Source organism: Perognathus longimembris, chromosome 23, assembly GCF_023159225.1.
Source record: "Perognathus longimembris pacificus isolate PPM17 chromosome 23, ASM2315922v1, whole genome shotgun sequence".
Lineage (NCBI taxonomy): Eukaryota > Metazoa > Chordata > Mammalia > Rodentia > Heteromyidae > Perognathus > Perognathus longimembris.
The window spans coordinates 11,207,819-11,229,267 of NC_063183.1; the positions used below are offsets into that span (position 1 = coordinate 11,207,819).

Below are 21,449 nucleotides of genomic sequence, written 5' to 3' on the forward strand. Positions count from 1 at the left end.
GCCAACCTATGCAGAAAAGTCCCTGGAACTCTAACCAGCAAAAAGCCAGAAGTGGAGCTGTGGCTCAAGTGGTAGAGTACCAGCTTTGAGAGAAGAAGTTGAAGGACAACACCCAGGTCCTGAGTTCAAGCCCCAGGACTAGCACACACACACACACACACACACACACACACACACACACACACACACACACACATTTCTCCTTGAGGTAGCTGTAATGCAAGCCTCATTGGGAGGTGCTGTAGAGCCGCAGAGTTTGGGGTGCAGTGAAGGGTCACATCATCTTTGTCAGTTGGGCTGTGGCCAGTGGTTGACCAGGGCTCAGAATGGACAAAATGCTGGGGTTTCCTTGTCCCCAGCTAGGGTGACACTAAGTGTGTCACTCAGGGGCTGGGTGCAGCATGGAAATGAGAGGCCTCGGTTCACCAGGCATGGAGAATTTCGGGGCTTGGAAGGACCCACAGCTGCCTGGGTGCACCAGCCCAGGCCCCATCCTGTGTCTGCAAGGTGGGAATGGCTCTCCCAGCTGGCCCTGGGTATGGAACAAGTGGCTGTGGGGGAGGGGTGGCCAGCCACTATGGCCCTGCCCGGCTGGACACACAGACTCACAAAGCCACCACTGTCCCTGCAGCATCCCCGAACTACCCTGGGCCTTCCTTCACCCTCCCGGCCATCCGGCCTGGCAGGCTCTGTGCCAAGGGACACAGCTCAGAGGCCCCTCTAGGCCCCTGCTAGACTTTTCCCCCCTTCCTCAGAGTCACCGGCCTCCTAACTCATCAGCTCCCCACTCCTATTTTCTTTCTTTACTTTTTGCCAGTCCTAGGTCTTGAGAACTCAGGGCATGAGCACTGTCCCTGAGCTTCTTTGGCTCAAGGCTAGCACTCTACCACTTGAGCCACAGCACCACTTCCATCTTTTTCTGTTTATGTGGTACTGAGGAATTGAACCCAGGGCTTTATGCATGCTAGACAAGCACTCTACCACTAAGGCACATTCCCAGCCCGACACTCCCATTTTTAATCCCCCCTGCCCATACCCCACCATCCTGATTGGGGGGGTCTGGGGGGGTCTGCCTTTCCCAGGATCTTGGTGATCATCTGTGTTGGTGTCTGCATGACCCTGAGGCAAGAGGACATGGCGGCTTTGGGGTGGTGCCAGGGTGGGGGAGACAGAGGCCGCCGTGGGTGCGTGGGGCTGGGGGCTTTCTGTCAGGAGATTTCCTGCTGGTCTGCACTTGAAGACAGACCCCTCTGACACTTGGTGGTGGCCAGCTCTTGGTCACCTTCTCAAATCTCGTCAGGTTGAAGATGCGAGATGGGGTGGCTTTCTTACCTGGCTCCTTGTGTTTCTTCTTCAAGTAAAATGTCAGTTCCTGGACCTTACCAGGCAGCGGCGGAGCCGTCCATGCCCACCGCACCCCTGCCACGGGGCTGATGGCAGGCCCCGACGGGAAAGGCATGAACCCACCTTTGTGCCTGAGTCCAAGTATGCCTGGCCCCGGTCCCCCTGGTGCTCCTTAGGGAGATGACGGTTTAAGGCTCACCGGGGCAAAAGTGTGAGTGAGATCTTATCTGAAAAACAAGGGGAAAGGACCGCAGGTGTGTCTCCAGGTAGAGTGCCCACCTAGCAGATGTGAGAGTTCAGATCTCCAAGAGCAGGGGAAAAATGAACAGCCAGCCATGGGTGGCTCCCAACTGTGATCCTATCTCCTTAGAAGGCGGAGATCTGAGGATCACAGTTCAAAGCCAGCCAGGCAGAAAAGTCCCTGTGGGGTTCTTATCGCCAGTGAGCTATAAATAAAACCCCAGCAGTGGGACTGTAGGTCAAAGTGGTAGAGGTCTAGCCTTGAAGAAAAGAGCTCAGGGGCAGCGCCCAGGCCCTGAGTTCAAGCCCCAGGACCAACTAACAAAAAGAAAACCAGTCTTACAGATTTTCCTGCCTGGTCTGGCTTCAAATTGTGACCTTCAGACCTCAGCCTCCTAAGCAGCTAATGTTATGGGTGTGAGCACGGGCTCCAGGCGTCCACCGCCGCGCTGGCCGTCACCCACTGAAGGCACTGCGTCCTCACGTGCCGCCCCAGGAGGCCTGGCCCGGCCACCAGGGGCGCCTGCGGGCCCTGCAGGGCAGCGTCCTTGCTGCCCGGAGCCCCAGAAGAGGACCAGCCCTGGTCGCCAGGGCCTCCTGTGTCTTCCTAGCTTGCGAACCCCGGCTGCCTCGCTCAGGTGGTTTTAAGGCTCCACTGTCTCCCTAACTTTCACACAATGAGTAGCTCTCTGACCTGGCTGCGCTGTTTTCCCCCAAGCTCTCAAGCAGGAAGCATGCACTTGGTTATTTGTTTGCTCATCATGATCTAGCTGTTCATCCTCTCCCAGTTCTACCCCCTGTTCGGTAGCCCCGTCTGCCTCCATTTCTATGGGAGGCTGGGCGTGCCCAGCTTTGACAACCTAGCTGTGAACTTCCTCACGCCACCACATTTTAAATTGTAGCTATGGACTGGGTTCCAGGCAGGGTTTGGCCAGGTTTTCCCAGTCATGGGGAATCAGATGCTTGACCTCTGCTAGTCCCCTGAGAAGGCCCACAGTGTAAGAGGAAGTGGCCCCGTAGGCACTGGTGGCCGGTTGAAACTCTTGAAGGAGCTGTGAAACAAGGGAACCTGCTTGACTCCTCCAGGAGGGGCAGATGGCCGGGCTGGAGGGCGCTGTGGGATATGACTAATGGTTGAGTCTCATCCCCAGAGGGGCCAGAAGCCTCGTCCTCCTCCTCCTCCTCCTCCTCCTCCTCCTCCTCCTCCTCCTCCTCCTCCTCCTCCTCCTCCTCCTCCTCCTCCTCCTCCTCCTCCTCCTCCTCCTCCTCCTCCCCCTCTCCAGCTTCCCTTCCTTTTGCTCCTTGTTACCAGGTCTAGAGCCTTAAGCCACATCTTTCTGCCTGTTGTCATGGGAATGAGCTTTTAGTCACATCCTTTTGCTGTTGGTTGCAGGACTCGGAGCTTTCGGCCCCACGGTTCTGGCCACTGTCGCGAGGCTCAGAGCTTCCAGCCACATTTGCCGGCGGTGCGGGAGCTTCTGGCACAGGCCGCGTGTGGTAGGCTGAGGCTCGCGGAGGGGCTGTGAGACCAGGAGGATTCCATTGCACGGAGAACAAACTTTTAGTGGGATTTTCTTCCCCAGGCTCTGAGCCGCACCAGAAGCTCTTGCAATCCCCCTCCCTTGCTGCCTTGGGCATTTCCCTCCGAGGTCTGGACGGCCATACTTTCCTATCCACAGGGCTGCTTTCTCCATGTCGCTTCCCTCCACCTGTATTCCTGACTCCGCCAGCACCACGCTCACAGGCGCAAGATCCCCGACCCCTCTGCCTTGAGCTAATCCCATTGATGACCCTGGCAGTCCTGACACGTGTCCTGGCATGCCTTCCACGGCTCACCTCCCAGATTCTTCCATACTCCGTCGTTCACTCATGCCTTGTGCCCCACGTGGGCGGTCAGATGTGGCGACCACTGCGTGCTCCCTAATCCACCGTGACCAAGAGCAACACAATAACGAGATCAGACCCTGGAACTGAGGTTTGGGGTACCCGGGGACCTGTAGCATTCCTCCAGCTTCAGATCCAAGTTTCCAGGAACCAAGGTTTTTATTAATCTTGTGCATGGGAGCAAGAGACACACTAACATGTGACAATATTGTGTATTCAAGTAGTTGGCAACCTCCTTGTTCTGGAAAGGAGAGGTACACAGGAAACAGACGGCTATTTGTGTAAACCTAAGTCGCCCTCAGGCTCCCGCGCAGATGAGGCTGCAGTTAGCCAACTCCCAGGACCGCCACGGTCTGAGTTCCCCTAAGCCACACTGATGGACCTTTCCGGGAAACTCTCAGTGTTTCCAGAGCTCTGGGAAGAGGCCATCCATCCTCCTAGGCCTTTCCGGGTCTCACAGCTTGGATTTGGGGCTCTCACAGATAAAAGTCATCTTGTAAGGGGGTTATATTACACTGGACCCCTGGGATGGGAAGAAAGATAATAACTTGTCAGATCCGTTTAGATTTTGGCTGTGATTTAATAACTTAGTCTTTTTTTTTTCTTTTTTTTTCTTGCCAGTCCTGGGCCTTGCACGCAGGCCCAGAGCACTGTCTCTGGCTTCTTTTTGCTCCAGGCTAGCACTCTACCTCTTGAGTCACAGCGCCACTTCTGGCTTTTTCTTGAGGCAAGCACTTTACCACTAGGCCATATTCCCAGCCCCATAATAACTTAATATTGCATATTCCCCCACCCCCAAGAAAACATTAATGAAGCCAGGATGCAGTGCTCATTCCTGTAATCCCAGGGACTTGGGCAGAGGGCAGAAGACAGTGGTTCAAAGCCAACGCAGGAAAAAAAGCTGTGAGACTCTTGTCTCCAAGTAACAACCAAAGAGCCAAAAGTGGTGCTGGGTTTAAATAGTAACCAGCCTTGAGCAAAAATGCCCAAGGACAGTGTCCAGGTCCTGAGTTCAAGTCCAGAGTGTATAGAAAATAGGATCGGGAACTCTGCAGCAGTGGACTGCATTTATCTCCTGGAAGACAGATGACCTGTATGTAGCAGTAAGCACTCTTTGCCCCATATAGAAGGACGGGGGACCCCTCTCCTGTCGGTGGCCTTGGCCCCCGCCCTGGGCTTCCGAGTGTCTTATCTTCCACCATCTCACCGGCACTCATCTCAGAGCGCTGGGCCCCCAGGGCTGTGTGGTGAGCTGGTGGGTGGGTCTAGTTCCGATCCTATAACAGCCTGGCCACAACTGGGCTCGTTCCTTCTCTCCTTCCAAACCCCCAGTGCAGAGCTTGCAGCCTCTTCAGAAGGAGCAGCCATCCAGGATAATTCTAGAATATTCCCATCACCCCCCCACCCCCCAAAGAAGCCCCTCGACGTTCTGACCCCACGCCCGCTGCCCAGCCAGGCACCTCTGTCTTCATCACACTGCCGGTGAGCCACGGGTGGGGGACTCAGGAGGGGAGGGTGGGCCGAGGCAGACCCCAGGATCACTTCAGGCCTCCGGGAGATTCGGGGTGACCCAGTGTCACCAACCCAGAGCCTGCCACCAACATCTCCCCATGAGAAGGTTCCAGAACCTTGTAGAAATCCGCCACTCATTTTCTCCCTTCCCTTTTTCTACAGTTCCTCCCTCCCTCTCTCCTTTCTTGGCTTCCTTCCATTCCCTTCCCTTCCCCTCCTTCTCTCTCTCTCCCCCTCCCTCCTTTCTCCTCCTCTCTCTGTGTTAAAATCCACACCACATACAATCGATCTGAGCCTCTTCTCCACAGTCCTGGAGTTGGCACTCGGCTCTCCGGGCCGGGGTCTTCCCACCCGAGCCTCCCCTCCAGCTCTGGGGCTTTCAGTTGATGTGTGAGGCGCGGTCCCATTCTTTTGCTGCACTCAGAGCCACAAACTAAGATCCTTCTGCCTTCCTCAAAGCTGGGATTACAGGGGTGTGCCCCCGCACCCGGCTCCACGGGATGGGGGGGGTCACCCTGGTGCCTTGGGGTCCCGCTCTCCCTGCCTGAGTCCTGCTCTCTCTCTCTGATGACCTCCTTGCCCACCCCTCACCAGAGCCTGTGCTCTCTGCCCCCAGTCTTGGTGCCGTCAGTGAACATGCAGCAGCCCATCTCCTTCGCTGACCACCCCATCCAGATGTGCTGCCCCTCCTGCAACCAGACCATCGTCACCCAGGTGTCATACAGAAAGGGCACTGTCACCTGGCTGTCCTGCGGGGTCCTGTGCCTGCTGGGGTGAGTCTGCTGGGAGGAGTGACCTTTCCCCACCTTTCATCCATTCATCCCTCAGTAGGTCTTCATTTTCATGGCGCTGGGCTGGAGCTCAGGGCCTAGCCACGCTACGTGGGCTCTGACCATGTTCACTGCATCCCAGACCTTCACTTCAGGGTCTCCCTCCCTGTCTCCCTCCCCCCCCCCTCAGATCCCCTGCCACAGACACTCCAAACCGGGCTTGCTGAGCTGTTTGCGCTTCTGCTGGACTCCCGCCACACCCACGGCTGGCTGGGTGAGGAGGAGGGCCCGGTTGTCACAACTCACACCTGGGTGTGGTGCTGGCGCCTCACGCCTGAAATCCTAACTACTCAGGAGGCTGAGATCCCGAGGCTCAGGGTTTGAAGCCAGCCCAGGCAGAAAAGCCTGTGGAGACTCTTCAGGAAGTCAGCAAAAAGCGGTGCTGGAGGCACGGCTCCAGGGCTAGGGCGCCACCTTTGAGCAAGTGCAAAGGCCCAAGGTGGAGCCCTAATAGCAGCACCCCTGGGTGCTGGGGCGAGCAGGCGGGCGGGGCCGGGTGACCCCATGTGGCCTCTGTTCTCGCAGGTGCGCGTTAGGCTGCTGCTTCATCCCCTTCTGCGTGGACGCCCTGCAGGACGTGGACCATCACTGCCCCAACTGCAAAGCCCTGCTGGGCTCCTACAAGCGCTTGTAGGCCCAGGCCGCACTCCTGGCCCCCAACCTGTCGGGGAGGCCCATGTCTCCCCTCTCCAGGGGCTCCACGTCTGTGTGTTTGGGGGGGCGGGGGGAGGGGAATCACAAAAGCAACAACCTCGGGACCCCCGGGATGGCTGCTGGGGGTCAGAGCGGGGACTCGCAGAGAGCGGCGCAGGCATGCGCACACACACGCTGGACACCACGGGCGCTGCAGTGTGGTCTGCTTCCCAAATAAAGACCTTGGGTCACTCGGAGATCTGTGTGTCGGCTCCTGGGCTGGGAGAAGGCCGTGCTGTCGTGTTTGCTGTGAGGAACCTTTAACCACAGGGGTCTTTGGCTGTGGGGATGGGACGGGCTGAAGGGCTTGCTGTGCTGAGTTCAGTTCCAGCCCCAGGCGTCACCGATGGCCACAGCCAGCCCTGGTGTTCACGGGCTCTGCTCACCACCCAACAAAGCATGCTTGTTCACGGAGGGGCAGGCGCTGCCAGATGTAGGGGAGGGGGCCAGGCGATGGCCCTGCCCTTGGCAGGCTGGGACGGGAAAGACACGAACCCACCTTTGTGCCTGAGCCCAAGTATGCCTGGCCCCGGTCCCCCTGGTGCTCCTTAGGAAGATGATGGTTTCAGGCTCACGAGGGCAAAAGTGTGAGTGAGATCTTATCTGAAAAACAAGGGGAAAGGACTGCAGGTGTGTCTCCAGGTAGAGTGCCCACCTAGCAGATGTGAGAGTTCAGATCTCCAAGAGCAGGGGAAAAATGAACAGCCAGCCATGGGTGGCTCCCAACTATGATCCTATCTCCTTAGAAGGCGGAGATCTGAGGATCACAGTTCAAAGCCAGCCAGGCAGAAAAGTCCCTGTGAGACTCTTATCTCCAGTGAACCACAAAGAAAACCGGCAGTCGGACTGTATGTCAAAGTGCTAGAGTGCTAGCTTTCAGCCAAAGAGCTCAGGGACAGCACCCAGGCCCTGAGTTCAATCCCCACAAATAACAACAACAACAAAAGTCAAAGCATGACCCAGCGAATTCCTGCATCAATGGGTTGTTAAAAAGTGAAGTTATCAGGGTGTAAGATATCACAAGAAATGTACACACTGCCCTACTATGTAACTGTACCCCTTTTGCACAACACCTTGTCAAAAATTTTTTGTTTAATTAATAAATAAATTATATTTAAAAAAGTGAAGTTATGGGCTGGGAATATGGCCTAGTGGTAAAGTGCTCGCCTCGTATACATGAAGCCCTGGGTTCGATTCCTCAGGACCACATATATATAGAAAAAGCTGGAGGGCTGGGAATATGGCCTAATGGCAAGAGTGCTTGACTCATATACATGGGTTCGAGTCCCCAGCACCACATATACAGAAAATGGCCAGAAGTGGCACTGTGGCTCAAGTGGCAAAGTGCTACCCTTGAGCAAAAAGAAGCCAGGGACAGTGCTCAGGCCCTGAGTTCAAGCCCCAGGACTGGCAACAAAAACAAAACCAAACAAACAAAAAAGTGAAGTTATTTATTATTTGGCAAATGTTGCAACCCTCCCCATACTCACTAATTTGCTGCCACCAGGAGTAACACATAAAGGAGACCGGACTCTGGAACTGAGGCTTGGGGTACCCGGGGACCTGTAACCTTCCTCCAGCTTTAGACCCCAAGCTTCCGTGAACCAAGGATTTTGTGCAAGGAAGTAAGGAACACACTTACATGTGACAATATTGTGTATTTAAGGAAACAGCCGGCTATTTGTGTAAACCTAAGTCGCCCTCAGGCTCCCACGCAGGTGAGGCTGCAGTTAGCCCACACCCAGGACCGAGGTCTGAGTTCCCCTAAGCCACACTGATGGACCTTTCCGGGAAACTCTCAGCATTCCCAGAGCTCTGGGAGGAGGCGATCCATCCTCCCAGTCCTTTTGGGGTCTCACAGTTTGGATTTTCGGGCTCTCAACACCTCTTCTTCTATTATCTGAGAAACCATAATTTTTGTTTCTGTTTGTGCCAGCATATGCTTGATGCTAATAGATATACATTGAAATAGGCAGGGAGCCAACAGAATGATACCCCCAAATAGAAACTACTGGGCCCCAAAGATGCCAAAGCCAGGAAAGCCATTCTGGGACTCCCCAGTGATGACTGTATTTTAATTTTCCCAACTCCTTCTTGCGAAGCTCTAAGTGATTCTGGATATTCTGAGAACTGTCAGCACATTCCTTCAAATTGTTCACATTACTTTTTTCATCAGTAGCTAATCCATGGCAGCTCCATTTTTGTAAAATTCCTATTGCTCACTCCTTCATTTCCTGATTTATTTCCTCCCAAATGATAGCTGTGGCATTTGTTACTTTGTTGAAAATACAAACGAGCTTGCTGAGTTCCTTCTGGAGAGCTACTACAAGACCAGGGACAGGCAAAACAGAAGCGGTAGCCCTGGCCATATCCGTGGTATTTAACAGCACCACGCTGTCATCTCAGTTTGGGGGGAGATCACATTTTATACATCCCTTATTTTGATGGATCCAATTACTGAGTAAGAGAGGGCAACACTCGCCCCAGGTCCCAGAGTCTGGAATAGTTTCTCTTTAGAGCGCGTGATGCCTTTCCTCCACAGGAGAAAGTTCAGTCCATGCCAAGTCTTTTTCCCTTAGGCAGATCACACATTGTGACAGAGGAACAGTTACTAGTGTCACGTATACAGTTGAAGCATGGTTCTCTCCTCCTTTCTGGGTTTTAATTTCTGGGCTGATAGCCAGATATCCACCGAACTTGCGGATACACAAACAGCACCACAGCCCCATACTCTGACAGTTCCGGGTTTCCAGTTATTATCGGTGCCATCCTCCCATACAGGTTGACATGAAGAGTGCCATTTTTCCAGGTCTTTCCAATGTTTATCTGCTGCTGAAGTGTTGGCTGGGAAATTTAAATGTTCAAAAGGAAGGGTATATAACGCCATCACTATCTATTCTTTGGAGGGTCCAGTGTTTTTGAGCAATGACAATTATATCTGCTCTGGTATCTTATCAGTCCTCTGAACTCTTTCTCATAATGAGATTGTGGGGTGCAATTGCAAGCTTCCATGAACCAAGGTCTTGATCGGGCTTGTGCAAGGGAGTAAAGGACACACTAACATGTGACAATATTGTGTATTTAAGTGGTCGGCGACCTTCTTGTTCTGGGAAGGAGAGGTACACAGGAAACAGACGGCTATTTGCTTAAACCTAAGTCTCCCTCAGGCTCCCACGCAGGTGAGGCTGCAGTTAGCCCACACCCAGGACCGCCACGGTCTGAGTTCCCCTAAGCCACACTGATGGACCTTTCCGGGAAACTCTCAGCATTCCCAGAGCTCTAGGAGGAGGCGATCCATCCTCCCAGTCCTCTCGGTGTCTCACAGCTTGGATTTGGGGCTCTCACAGATAAAAGTCATCTAGTAAGGGGGTTATGTTACACTGGACCCCTGGGATGGGAAGAAAGATGATAACTTGTCAGATCCATTTAGATTTTGGCTGTGATTAATAACTTAATCTTGAATACTCCCCCACCCCCCCAAAATGTTAATGAAGCCAGGATGCAGTGCTCATCCCTGTAATCCCAGGGACTCAGACGGAGGGCAGAAGAAGGTGGTTCAAAGCCAGCCGAGAAAGAAGAGAGCTGGGAGACTCTTGTCTCTAGTTAATCTCCAAAGAGCGGAAGTGGTGCTGTGGCTTAAATAGCAACCAGCCTTGAGCAAAAATGCTCAGAGACAGCACCCAGGCCCTGAGTTCGAGTCCAGAGTGTATAGAAAATAGGATCGGGAACTCTGCAGCGGTGGACTGCATTTATCTCCTGGAAGAGAGATGACCTGTATGTAGCAGTAAGCACTCTTTGCCCCATATAGAAGGACGGGGGACCCCTCTCCTGTCGGTGGCCTTGGCTGCCGCCTAGGACTCCCAGGTATCTTATCTTCCTCCATCTCACCGGCACTCATCTCAGAGCGCTGGGCCCCCCAGGGCTGTGTGGTGAGCTGGTGGGTGGGTCTAGTTCTGAGCCTATAACAGCCTGGCCACGACTCCGCTCGCTCCATCACTCCTAGCCAACGCCCAGTGCAGAGCTTGCAGCCTCTTCAGAAGGAGCAGCCATCCAGGATAATTCTAGAATATTCCCATCACCCCCCACCCCCCAAAGAAGCCCCTCGACGCTCTGACCCCACGCCCGCTGCCCAGCCAGGCACCTCTGTCTTCATCACACTGCCGGTGAGCCACGGGTGGGGGACTCAGGAGGGGAGGGTGGGCCGAGGCAGACCCCAGGACCACCTCAGGCCTCCGGGAGATTCGGGGTGACCCAGTGTCACCAACCCAGAGCCTGCCACCAACATCTCCCCATGAGAAGGTTCCAGAACCTTGTAGAAATCCGCCACTCATTTTCTCCCTTCCCTTTTTCTACAGTTCCTCCCTCCCTCTCTCCCTCCCTTGCTTCCTTCCTTTTACCTCCTTCTCTCTCTCTCTCTCTCTCTCTCTCTCTCTCTCTCTCTCTCCTCTCTCTCTCTCTCTCTCTCTCCCCCCCCCTCTCCTCCTCTCTCTGTGTTAAAATCCACACCACATACAATCGATCTGAGCCTCTTCTCCACAGTCCTGGAGTTGGCACTCGGCTCTCCGGGCCGGGGTCTTCCCACCCGAGCCTCCCCTCCAGCTCTGGGGCTTTCAGTTGATGTGTGAGGCGCGGTCCCATTCTTTTGCTGCACTCAGAGCCACAAACTGCCTTCCTCAAAGCTGGGATTACAGAGGTGTGCCCCCGCACCCGGCTCCACGGGATGAGGGGTCACCGTGGTGCCCGTGGGGTCCCCGCTCTCCCTGCCTGAGTCCTGCTCTCTCTCTGACCTCCTTGCCCACCCCTCACCAGAGCCTGTGCTCTCTGCCCCCAGTCTTGGTGCCGTCAGTGAACATGCAGCAGCCCATCTCCTTCGCTGACCACCCCATCCAGATGTGCTGCCCCTCCTGCAACCAGACCATCGTCACCCAGGTGTCATACAGAAAGGGCACTGTCACCTGGCTGTCCTGCGGGGTCCTGTGCCTGCTGGGGTGAGTCTGCTGGGAGGAGTGACCTTTCCCCACCTTTCATCCATTCATCCCTCAGTAGGTCTTCATTTTCATGGCGCTGGGCTGGAGCTCAGGGCCTAGCCACGCTACGTGGGCTCTGACCATGTTCACTGCATCCCAGACCTTCACTTCAGGGTCTCCCTCCCTGTCTCCCTCCCCCCCCCCTCAGATCCCCTGCCACAGACACTCCAAACCGGGCTTGCTGAGCTGTTTGCGCTTCTGCTGGACTCCCGCCACACCCACGGCTGGCTGGGTGAGGAGGAGGGCCCGGTTGTCACAACTCACACCTGGGTGTGGTGCTGGCGCCTCACGCCTGAAATCCTAACTACTCAGGAGGCTGAGATCCCGAGGCTCAGGGTTTGAAGCCAGCCCAGGCAGAAAAGCCTGTGGAGACTCTTCAGGAAGTCAGCAAAAAGCGGTGCTGGAGGCACGGCTCCAGGGCTAGGGCGCCACCTGTGAGCAAGTGCAAAGGCCCAAGGTGGAGCCCTAATAGCAGCACCCCTGGGTGCTGGGGCGAGCGGGTGGGCGGGGCCGGGTGACCCCATGTGACCTCTGTTCTCGCAGGTGCGCGTTAGGCTGCTGCTTCATCCCCTTCTGCGTGGACGCCCTGCAGGACGTGGACCATCACTGCCCCAACTGCAAAGCCCTGCTGGGCTCCTACAAGCGCTTGTAGGCCCAGGCTGCACTCCTGGCCCCCAACCTGTGGGGAGGCCCATGTCTCCCCTCTCCAGGGGCTCCACGTCTGTGTGTTTGGGGGGGCGGGGGGAGGGGAATCACAAAAGCAACAACCTCGGGACCCCCGGGATGGCTGCTGGGGGTCAGAGCGGGGACTCGCAGAGAGCGGCGCAGGCATGCGCACACACACGCTGGACACCACGGGCGCTGCAGTGTGGTCTGCTTCCCAAATAAAGACCTTGGGTCACTCGGAGATCTGTGTGTCGGCTCCTGGGCTGGGAGAAGGCCGTGCTGTCGCGTTTGCTGTGAAGAACCTTTAACCACAGGGGTCTTTGGCTGTGGGGATGGGACGGGCTGAAGGGCTTGCTGTGCTGAGTTCAGTTCCAGCCCCAGGCGTCACCGATGGCCACAGCCAGCCCTGGTGTTCACGGGCTCTGCTCACCACCCAACAAAGCATGCTTGTTCACGGAGGGGCAGGCGCTGCCAGATGTGGGGGAGGGGGCCAGGCGATGGCCCTGCCCTTGGCAGGCTGGGACGGGAAAGACACGAACCCACCTTTGTGCCTGAGCCCAAGTATGCCTGGCCCCGGTCCCCCTGGTGCTCCTTAGGAAGATGATGGTTTCAGGCTCACGAGGGCAAAAGTGTGAGTGAGATCTTATCTGAAAAACAAGGGGAAAGGACTGCAGGTGTGTCTCCAGGTAGAGTGCCCACCTAGCAGATGTGAGAGTTCAGATCTCCAAGAGCAGGGGAAAAATGAACAGCCAGCCATGGGTGGCTCCCAACTATGATCCTATCTCCTTAGAAGGCGGAGATCTGAGGATCACAGTTCAAAGCCAGCCAGGCAGAAAAGTCCCTGTGAGACTCTTATCTCCAGTGAACCACAAAGAAAACCGGCAGTCGGACTGTATGTCAAAGTGCTAGAGTGCTAGCTTTCAGCCAAAGAGCTCAGGGACAGCACCCAGGCCCTGAGTTCAATCCCCACAAATAACAACAACAACAAAAGTCAAAGCATGACCCAGCGAATTCCTGCATCAATGGGTTGTTAAAAAGTGAAGTTATCAGGGTGTAAGATATCACAAGAAATGTACACACTGCCCTACTATGTAACTGTACCCCTTTTGCACAACACCTTGTCAAAAATTTTTTGTTTAATTAATAAATAAATTATATTTAAAAAAGTGAAGTTATGGGCTGGGAATATGGCCTAGTGGTAAAGTGCTCGCCTCGTATACATGAAGCCCTGGGTTCGATTCCTCAGGACCACATATATATAGAAAAAGCTGGAGGGCTGGGAATATGGCCTAATGGCAAGAGTGCTTGACTCATATACATGGGTTCGAGTCCCCAGCACCACATATACAGAAAATGGCCAGAAGTGGCACTGTGGCTCAAGTGGCAAAGTGCTACCCTTGAGCAAAAAGAAGCCAGGGACAGTGCTCAGGCCCTGAGTTCAAGCCCCAGGACTGGCAACAAAAACAAAACCAAACAAACAAAAAAGTGAAGTTATTTATTATTTGGCAAATGTTGCAACCCTCCCCATACTCACTAATTTGCTGCCACCAGGAGTAACACATAAAGGAGACCGGACTCTGGAACTGAGGCTTGGGGTACCCGGGGACCTGTAACCTTCCTCCAGCTTTAGACCCCAAGCTTCCGTGAACCAAGGATTTTGTGCAAGGAAGTAAGGAACACACTTACATGTGACAATATTGTGTATTTAAGGAAACAGCCGGCTATTTGTGTAAACCTAAGTCGCCCTCAGGCTCCCACGCAGGTGAGGCTGCAGTTAGCCCACACCCAGGACCGAGGTCTGAGTTCCCCTAAGCCACACTGATGGACCTTTCCGGGAAACTCTCAGCATTCCCAGAGCTCTGGGAGGAGGCGATCCATCCTCCCAGTCCTTTTGGGGTCTCACAGTTTGGATTTTCGGGCTCTCAACACCTCTTCTTCTATTATCTGAGAAACCATAATTTTTGTTTCTGTTTGTGCCAGCATATGCTTGATGCTAATAGATATACATTGAAATAGGCAGGGAGCCAACAGAATGATACCCCCAAATAGAAACTACTGGGCCCCAAAGATGCCAAAGCCAGGAAAGCCATTCTGGGACTCCCCAGTGATGACTGTATTTTAATTTTCCCAACTCCTTCTTGCGAAGCTCTAAGTGATTCTGGATATTCTGAGAACTGTCAGCACATTCCTTCAAATTGTTCACATTACTTTTTTCATCAGTAGCTAATCCATGGCAGCTCCATTTTTGTAAAATTCCTATTGCTCACTCCTTCATTTCCTGATTTATTTCCTCCCAAATGATAGCTGTGGCATTTGTTACTTTGTTGAAAATACAAACGAGCTTGCTGAGTTCCTTCTGGAGAGCTACTACAAGACCAGGGACAGGCAAAACAGAAGCGGTAGCCCTGGCCATATCCGTGGTATTTAACAGCACCACGCTGTCATCTCAGTTTGGGGGGAGATCACATTTTATACATCCCTTATTTTGATGGATCCAATTACTGAGTAAGAGAGGGCAACACTCGCCCCAGGTCCCAGAGTCTGGAATAGTTTCTCTTTAGAGCGCGTGATGCCTTTCCTCCACAGGAGAAAGTTCAGTCCATGCCAAGTCTTTTTCCCTTAGGCAGATCACACATTGTGACAGAGGAACAGTTACTAGTGTCACGTATACAGTTGAAGCATGGTTCTCTCCTCCTTTCTGGGTTTTAATTTCTGGGCTGATAGCCAGATATCCACAGAACTTGCGGATACACAAACAGCACCACAGCCCCATACTCTGACAGTTCCGGGTTTCCAGTTATTATCGGTGCCATCCTCCCATACAGGTTGACATGAAGAGTGCCATTTTTCCAGGTCTTTCCAATGTTTATCTGCTGCTGAAGTGTTGGCTGGGAAATTTAAATGTTCAAAAGGAAGGGTATATAACGCCATCACTATCTATTCTTTGGAGGGTCCAGTGTTTTTGAGCAATGACAATTATATCTGCTCTGGTATCTTATCAGTCCTCTGAACTCTTTCTCATAATGAGATTGTGGGGTGCAATTGCAAGCTTCCATGAACCAAGGTCTTGATCGGGCTTGTGCAAGGGAGTAAAGGACACACTAACATGTGACAATATTGTGTATTTAAGTGGTCGGCGACCTTCTTGTTCTGGGAAGGAGAGGTACACAGGAAACAGACGGCTATTTGCTTAAACCTAAGTCTCCCTCAGGCTCCCACGCAGGTGAGGCTGCAGTTAGCCCACACCCAGGACCGCCACGGTCTGAGTTCCCCTAAGCCACACTGATGGACCTTTCCGGGAAACTCTCAGCATTCCCAGAGCTCTAGGAGGAGGCGATCCATCCTCCCAGTCCTCTCGGTGTCTCACAGCTTGGATTTGGGGCTCTCACAGATAAAAGTCATCTAGTAAGGGGGTTATGTTACACTGGACCCCTGGGATGGGAAGAAAGATGATAACTTGTCAGATCCATTTAGATTTTTGCTGTGATTAATAACTTAATCTTGAATACTCCCCCACCCCCCCAAAATGTTAATGAAGCCAGGATGCAGTGCTCATCCCTGTAATCCCAGGGACTCAGACGGAGGGCAGAAGAAGGTGGTTCAAAGCCAGCCGAGAAAGAAGAGAGCTGGGAGACTCTTGTCTCTAGTTAATCTCCAAAGAGCGGAAGTGGTGCTGTGGCTTAAATAGCAACCAGCCTTGAGCAAAAATGCTCAGAGACAGCACCCAGGCCCTGAGTTCGAGTCCAGAGTGTATAGAAAATAGGATCGGGAGCTCTGCAGCGGTGGACTGCATTTATCTCCTGGAAGAGAGATGACCTGTATGTAGCAGTAAGCACTCTTTGCCCCATATAGAAGGACGGGGGGACCCCTCTCCTGTCGGTGGCCTTGGCTCCCGCCCTGGGCTTCCAGGTGTCTTATCTTCCTCCATCTCACCGGCACTCATCTCAGAGCGCTGGGCCCCCCAGGGCTGTGTGGTGAGCTGGTGGGTGGGTCTAGTTCTGAGCCTATAACAGCCTGGCCACGACTCCGCTCGCTCCATCACTCCTAGCCAACGCCCAGTGCAGAGCTTGCAGCCTCTTCAGAAGGAGCAGCCATCCAGGATAATTCTAGAATATTCCCATCACCCCCCCCAAAGAAGCCCCTCGACACTCTGACCCCACGCCCGCTGCCCAGCCAGGCGCCTCTGTCTTCATCACACTGCCGGTGAGCCACGGGTGGGGGACTCAGGAGGGGAGGGTGGGCCGAGGCAGACCCCAGGACCACCTCAGGCCTCCGGGAGATTCGGGGTGACCCAGTGTCACCAACCCAGAGCCTGCCACCAACATCTCCCCATGAGAAGGTTCCAGAACCTTGTAGAAATCTGCCACTCATTTTCTCCCATCCCTTTTTCTACAGTTCCTCCCTCCCTCTCTCCCTCCCTTGCTTCCTTCCCTTTACCTCTCTCTCTCTCTCTCTCTCTCTCTCTCTCTCTCTCTCTCTCTCTCTCTCTCTCTCTCTCCCCTCTCCTCCTCTCTCTGTGTTAAAATCCACACCACATACAATCGATCTGAGCCTCTTCTCCACAGTCCTGGAGTTGGCACTCGGCTCTCCGGGCCGGGGTCTTCCCACCCGAGCCTCCCCTCCAGCTCCGGGGCTTTCAGTTGATGTGTGAGGCGCGGTCCCATTCTTTTGCTGCACTCAGAGCCACAAACTAAGCTCCTTCTGCCTTCCTCAAAGCTGGGATTACAGGGGTGTGCCCCCGCACCCGGCTCCACTTTAAGCATTTAAGATGGAGCCCAGTGGCAGTGAATACATTCCCGCTGGAGCACGGCCAGGACCACACGCAGCTCCAGGCTGACCTTCTGCCCCTCTTCCCCTCCCCCACAGGCCTGACCCCAGTCATGCCACTTCCTGTCTCTGCTGGTCTGCTGGGGACTTTGCAGAGGGCAAATTACACCCTCCAATCCTTAATGACCAGCCTGTGGCCCATCCAGGTCGTGGCATGTGTCTGAATGTCCTTTCTTCTTTAAGGCTGAGTAGTACTCCACACAGTGGATGGGTCACTTTGCATTTGCCCCTTCACCTGTGGACAGACACAGGATGGGGGGGTCACCCTGGTGCCTTGGGGTCCCATTCTCCCTGCCTGAGTCCTGCTCTCTCTCTGACCTCCTTGCCCACCCCTCACCAGAGCCTGTGCTCTCTGCCCCCAGTCTTGGTGCCGTCAGTGAACATGCAGCAGCCCATCTCCTTCGCTGACCACCCCATCCAGATGTGCTGCCCCTCCTGCAACCAGACCATCGTCACCCAGGTGACATACAAAAGTGGACTGGTCACCTGGCTGTCCTGCGGGGTCCTGTGCCTGCTGGGGTGAGTCTGCTGGGAGGAGTGACCTTTCCCCGCCTTTCATCCATTCATCCCTCAGTGGGTCTTCATTTTCATGGCGCTGGGCTGGAGCTCAGGGCCTAGCCACACTACGTGGGCTCTGACCATGTTCACTGCATCCCAGACCTTCACTTCAGGGTCTCCCTCCCTGTCTCCCTCCTACCCTCCCTCCCTTCCTCCCCTTCTTGTGTGCATACCTGTCCTAGAAAATGAACTCAGGGCCTGAACACTGTCTCTGAGCTTTTCCACTCAAGGCTGGCGCTCTACCCCTTGAGCCACAGCGCCACTTCTGGCTTTTTGGTGGTTCATTGGAAATGAGAGTTTCAAGGGTTTTCCTTCCGCAGGCTGACTTGAAACCACGATCCTCAGATCTCAGCCTCCTGGCTCGCTAGGATGACAGGTGTGAGCCTCCAGCACCCGGCTCTACTTGGGGATTTTGTGGGAGCAGTGTCATTGCTCTCTACCCACTGGACGCCCAGAGCACCCTACAAGTTCCTCCTGGCCAGCTGCATCACCCTGGGGGGAAGCATACAGCTCAGGCACTGGGGAGTCTAGAAACCACTTTCCACAGAAGCATTCGGAATGGGCAGAGGCAGGGGCGGGGCCTTCAGGGGCTTGTTTTCCTTGTAGAATTTCATAGCCTAGGCACTTCTCTGTGCAGCCCTGGGGGGATGCAGGGAATGGAGCCGGCGGGTCTGCGTGGGGACGGGCACTCTCAGAATCCCTGCCACAAACACTCGTGTGTTTGTGACTGGCACATCCCGGCGTGGTGCCAAGGCTGCAGGCCTCCTGCCTACCGCATTCAGGTGCTGGTGCCAGGAGAGGCGGTGCTTAGGGAGGGCTACTTGGTTGCTCAGGACTGGTGGGACACGGGGCTGCACACGTCAGCCCAGCCAAACCCGGCTCAGAGCTGTTTGCGCTTCTGCTGGACTCCCGCCACACCCACGGCTGGCTGGGTGAGGAGGAGGGCCCGGTTGTCACAACTCACACCTGGGTGTGGTGCTGGCGCCTCACGCCTGAAATCCTAACTACTCAGGAGGCTGAGATCCCGAGGCTCAGGGTTTGAAGCCAGCCCAGGCAGAAAAGCCTGTGGAGACTCTTCAGGAAGTCAGCAAAAAGCGGCGCTGGAGGCACGGCTCCAGGGCTAGAGCGCCACCTTTGAGCAAGTGCAAAGGCCCAAGGTGGAGCCCTAATAGCAGCACCCCTGGGTGCTGGGGCGAGCGGGCGGGCGGGGCCGGGTGACCCCATGTGGCCTCTGTTCTCGCAGGTGCGCGTTAGGCTGCTGCTTCATCCCCTTCTGCGTGGACGCCCTGCAGGACGTGGACCATCACTGCCCCAACTGCAAAGCCCTGCTGGGCTCCTACAAGCGCTTGTAGGCCCAGGCCGCACTCCTGGCCCCCAACCTGTCGGGGAGGCCCATGTCTCCCCTCTCCAGGGGCTCCACGTCTGTGTCTTTGGGGGGCGGGGGGGCGGGGAATCACAAAAGCAACCACCTCGGGACCCCCGGGATGGCTGCTGGGGGTCAGAGCGGGGACTCGCAGAGAGCGGCGCAGGCATGCGCACACACACGCTGGACACCACGGGCGCTGCAGTGTGGTCTGCTTCCCAAATAAAGACCTTGGGTCACTCGGGGATCTGTGTGTCGGCTCCTGGGCTGGGAGAAGGCCGTGCTGTCGCGTTTGCTGTGAAGAACCTTTAACCACGCAGGTCTTTGGCTGTGGGGATGGGACGGGCTGAAGGGCTTGCTGTGCTGAGTTCAGTTCCAGCCCCAGGCGTCACCGATGGCCACAGCCAGCCCTGGTGTTCACGGGCTCTGCTCACCACCCAACAAAGCATGCTTGTTCACGGAGGGGCAGGCGCTGCTGGATGTGGGGGAGGGGGCCAGGCGGTGCCCCTGCCCTTGGTGCAGTTGGGCCGGCGCAGCCTTGTCAGGAAGGTCACCATGGTGTGGCTGTGCCGTCCCCAGAGCTCCGTGTCTGGGAAGCCTCCACGGGCCCCACGGCCACGGGGTGGCTTGTCTTGTCATTTGGCCCAGGATGTGGGTGCGCTGGGATGGTGTTCTGCCCGTCAGCTCAAGTTGGTACCCATTGCCTGTGGCAAAGTGTCTCTCCCTAGTTCCAAACTGAAATAGTGGGGTGTGTGTGTGTGTGTGTTTGAGTTTGTGTGTGTCTGGATTTGAACTCACGTCCTCGCACTGGCCAGGCATTGAATTCCAGACCAGACCCAGCGGTGCGCTTTCTGGATGGTTCCACCCCTCCAGTCTGAGTAGTGCTTCTCTGGGTCTTGTTGGGAAAACCCGAGTGGGAACTCCTTCGTGCCCAGCCGTGGACCAAGAGCCCTGGGGTGAGACACTTGGGGTCTGGATGACGGACTCGCACGCCGCCCTGGCGCCTGCTGAAGCGCTCTGTGTGATTCCCAGCCGCGCACTGCACGATCAGGTGACTTGCCAGGCGCTGTGGCTCAGGCCTGCGATCCTAGCTCCTCGGGAGACCTGTGTGAGGGTCACAGGTGAAGCCAGCCCAGTCCCTGAGGCTCTTCTCCCCACTGCACAGCCCAAAGCAGGAAGTGCAGCTGTGGTTCATGTGGTAGAGTGCCAGGCTTGGGAGAACAAAAAAAAAAAGCTAAGACACAGCGCCAGGCCCTGGGTTTGAGCCCTGGTACTGGCACCCAGAGGAAGGAAAACGTCCCCAGCCACCTTCTTCCACTCCTGCTTTGTGGTCCGGATTCCTGGGTCTGGATGTTGCAGGTGAGCAGCCCCGGTGGTGGGTGGTAAGGGGTGGGGAGCAGGCAGTGTGTGGGGGGGGTGGGGGGGGGCAATGGATAGCTGACCTGTGGGGAGGGTGGACAGTAGGGGGGGTCTTCCCTGGCTCTGGGTCTCCATTCACTGGGATGCACACAAGGCTGGCGTGTCCCAGAAGTGTGGCAGGAAGAGCAAATGTGTTCACGTCTGCGCATGGACTGCGTTTTCCTCCACCTGCCAGCTCCCAGCTGCACCCCACCCCAAGCAGCAGGCACTGCTGACTCTCAACTGCTACTCCTGGCACTCACGCCCCAAGAAACAGGTAGCCATGTTTCCTCTGTGCGGGGCAGGGGCTGCCGCTGAAAGCTCGCTCTCCTCCCATGTCTCCCCAGGTAACATTGCAGGGGAAGGGGTGCGGGGTGAGGGCAGAGGGGGCTGCCAGAGTCTCAGGGAGTGCTGGCCCCGGTTGCTGGGTGTGTGGGCTTTGGTGCACACAGCTGAGGACGGCATCGTTAATAAAGCCCACGAGGTTTGGGGGCTTGTCAGGCTAGCAGTGGACCCACGCAGAGGATGGACACAGCTTTCGGAGGTGCTGGGGGTGGTCTGGGGGGCGGGGAGGAGGTGGATGGGGTGAGAGCTCTCAGTCCTGGCCCTGGTTCACAGGGTCCTGGGGCACCCTGGTTTCTCGCCCAGCCCGGGGGAGCCTGTGGGGGCAGCAGGAAGTGAGTGTGACATTGATTGTGCCTCCTGGGGACACGGAATGAAGAAGGGTAACTAGGTTTGTGGGTGATCACCTCTCACCCCACTTGCCGGCGGGCAGAGCAGCGGTGAACGCCAGCCATATGGCATGTCCTGAGCCTCTTAGGCAAGTTCCCACTCAGCAGATGAGGACCCGGGGTTCTAAGGGGCCCTCTGGCCTTCACCCCTTTTCCCTGCTGTGTTGTACTCCACCCCGTGGCTGAATTCCCGCGTGGACACTCGGGTGTGTTTCATGTCAAGCCAGCACAACAAGGTTGTGGACAGGCGCTTCCCCTGCCGGGTGAAAATGGCCGCGTGGGGGTGGCGGGGCCTCTGATGTGTGTGGCTTTTTTGGGGGGAGACAAGGGGTGGGGAAGTGCAGAGATTCAAACCCTGTGCCTCTATGTGTTTCCC

At 55.5% G+C, this 21,449-nt stretch overlaps 2 protein-coding genes, 1 long non-coding RNA gene and 1 pseudogene across 3 annotated transcripts in view; 3 read left to right on the top strand and 1 right to left on the bottom strand.

The window, feature by feature from the left end:
* The window catches only part of LOC125340622, a 17,641-nt gene extending 12,619 nt beyond the window's left edge, over positions 1-5,022 (bottom strand). The window contains exon 1 of the long non-coding RNA XR_007208789.1: positions 5,011-5,022. This is a non-coding gene — a long non-coding RNA (uncharacterized LOC125340622). The remainder of the gene's footprint in view (positions 1-5,010) is intronic.
* Positions 998-6,534, top strand: LOC125340621 (annotated as a pseudogene).
* Positions 6,535-10,620: 4,086 nt separating this feature from the next.
* On the top strand, positions 10,621-12,426 carry LOC125341074 (lipopolysaccharide-induced tumor necrosis factor-alpha factor homolog; the record flags this gene model as incomplete). Its single annotated transcript, XM_048333080.1, has 3 exons — positions 10,621-10,666; positions 11,335-11,491; positions 12,074-12,426. Coding segments are annotated over 3 exons (312 nt in total), but the record flags the coding sequence as incomplete, so codon positions are not given.
* A 267-nt stretch (positions 12,427-12,693) lies between these two features.
* LOC125341075 (lipopolysaccharide-induced tumor necrosis factor-alpha factor homolog) lies at positions 12,694-19,020 on the top strand. The gene is made up of 4 exons (XM_048333081.1): positions 12,694-12,757; positions 16,370-16,399; positions 17,386-17,542; positions 18,825-19,020. The coding sequence occupies exons 1-4, from the start codon at positions 12,694-12,696 to the stop codon at positions 18,931-18,933; spliced, it is 360 nt and encodes a 119-aa protein (XP_048189038.1). The 3' UTR covers positions 18,934-19,020.
* Positions 19,021-21,449: the final 2,429 nt, after the last annotated feature.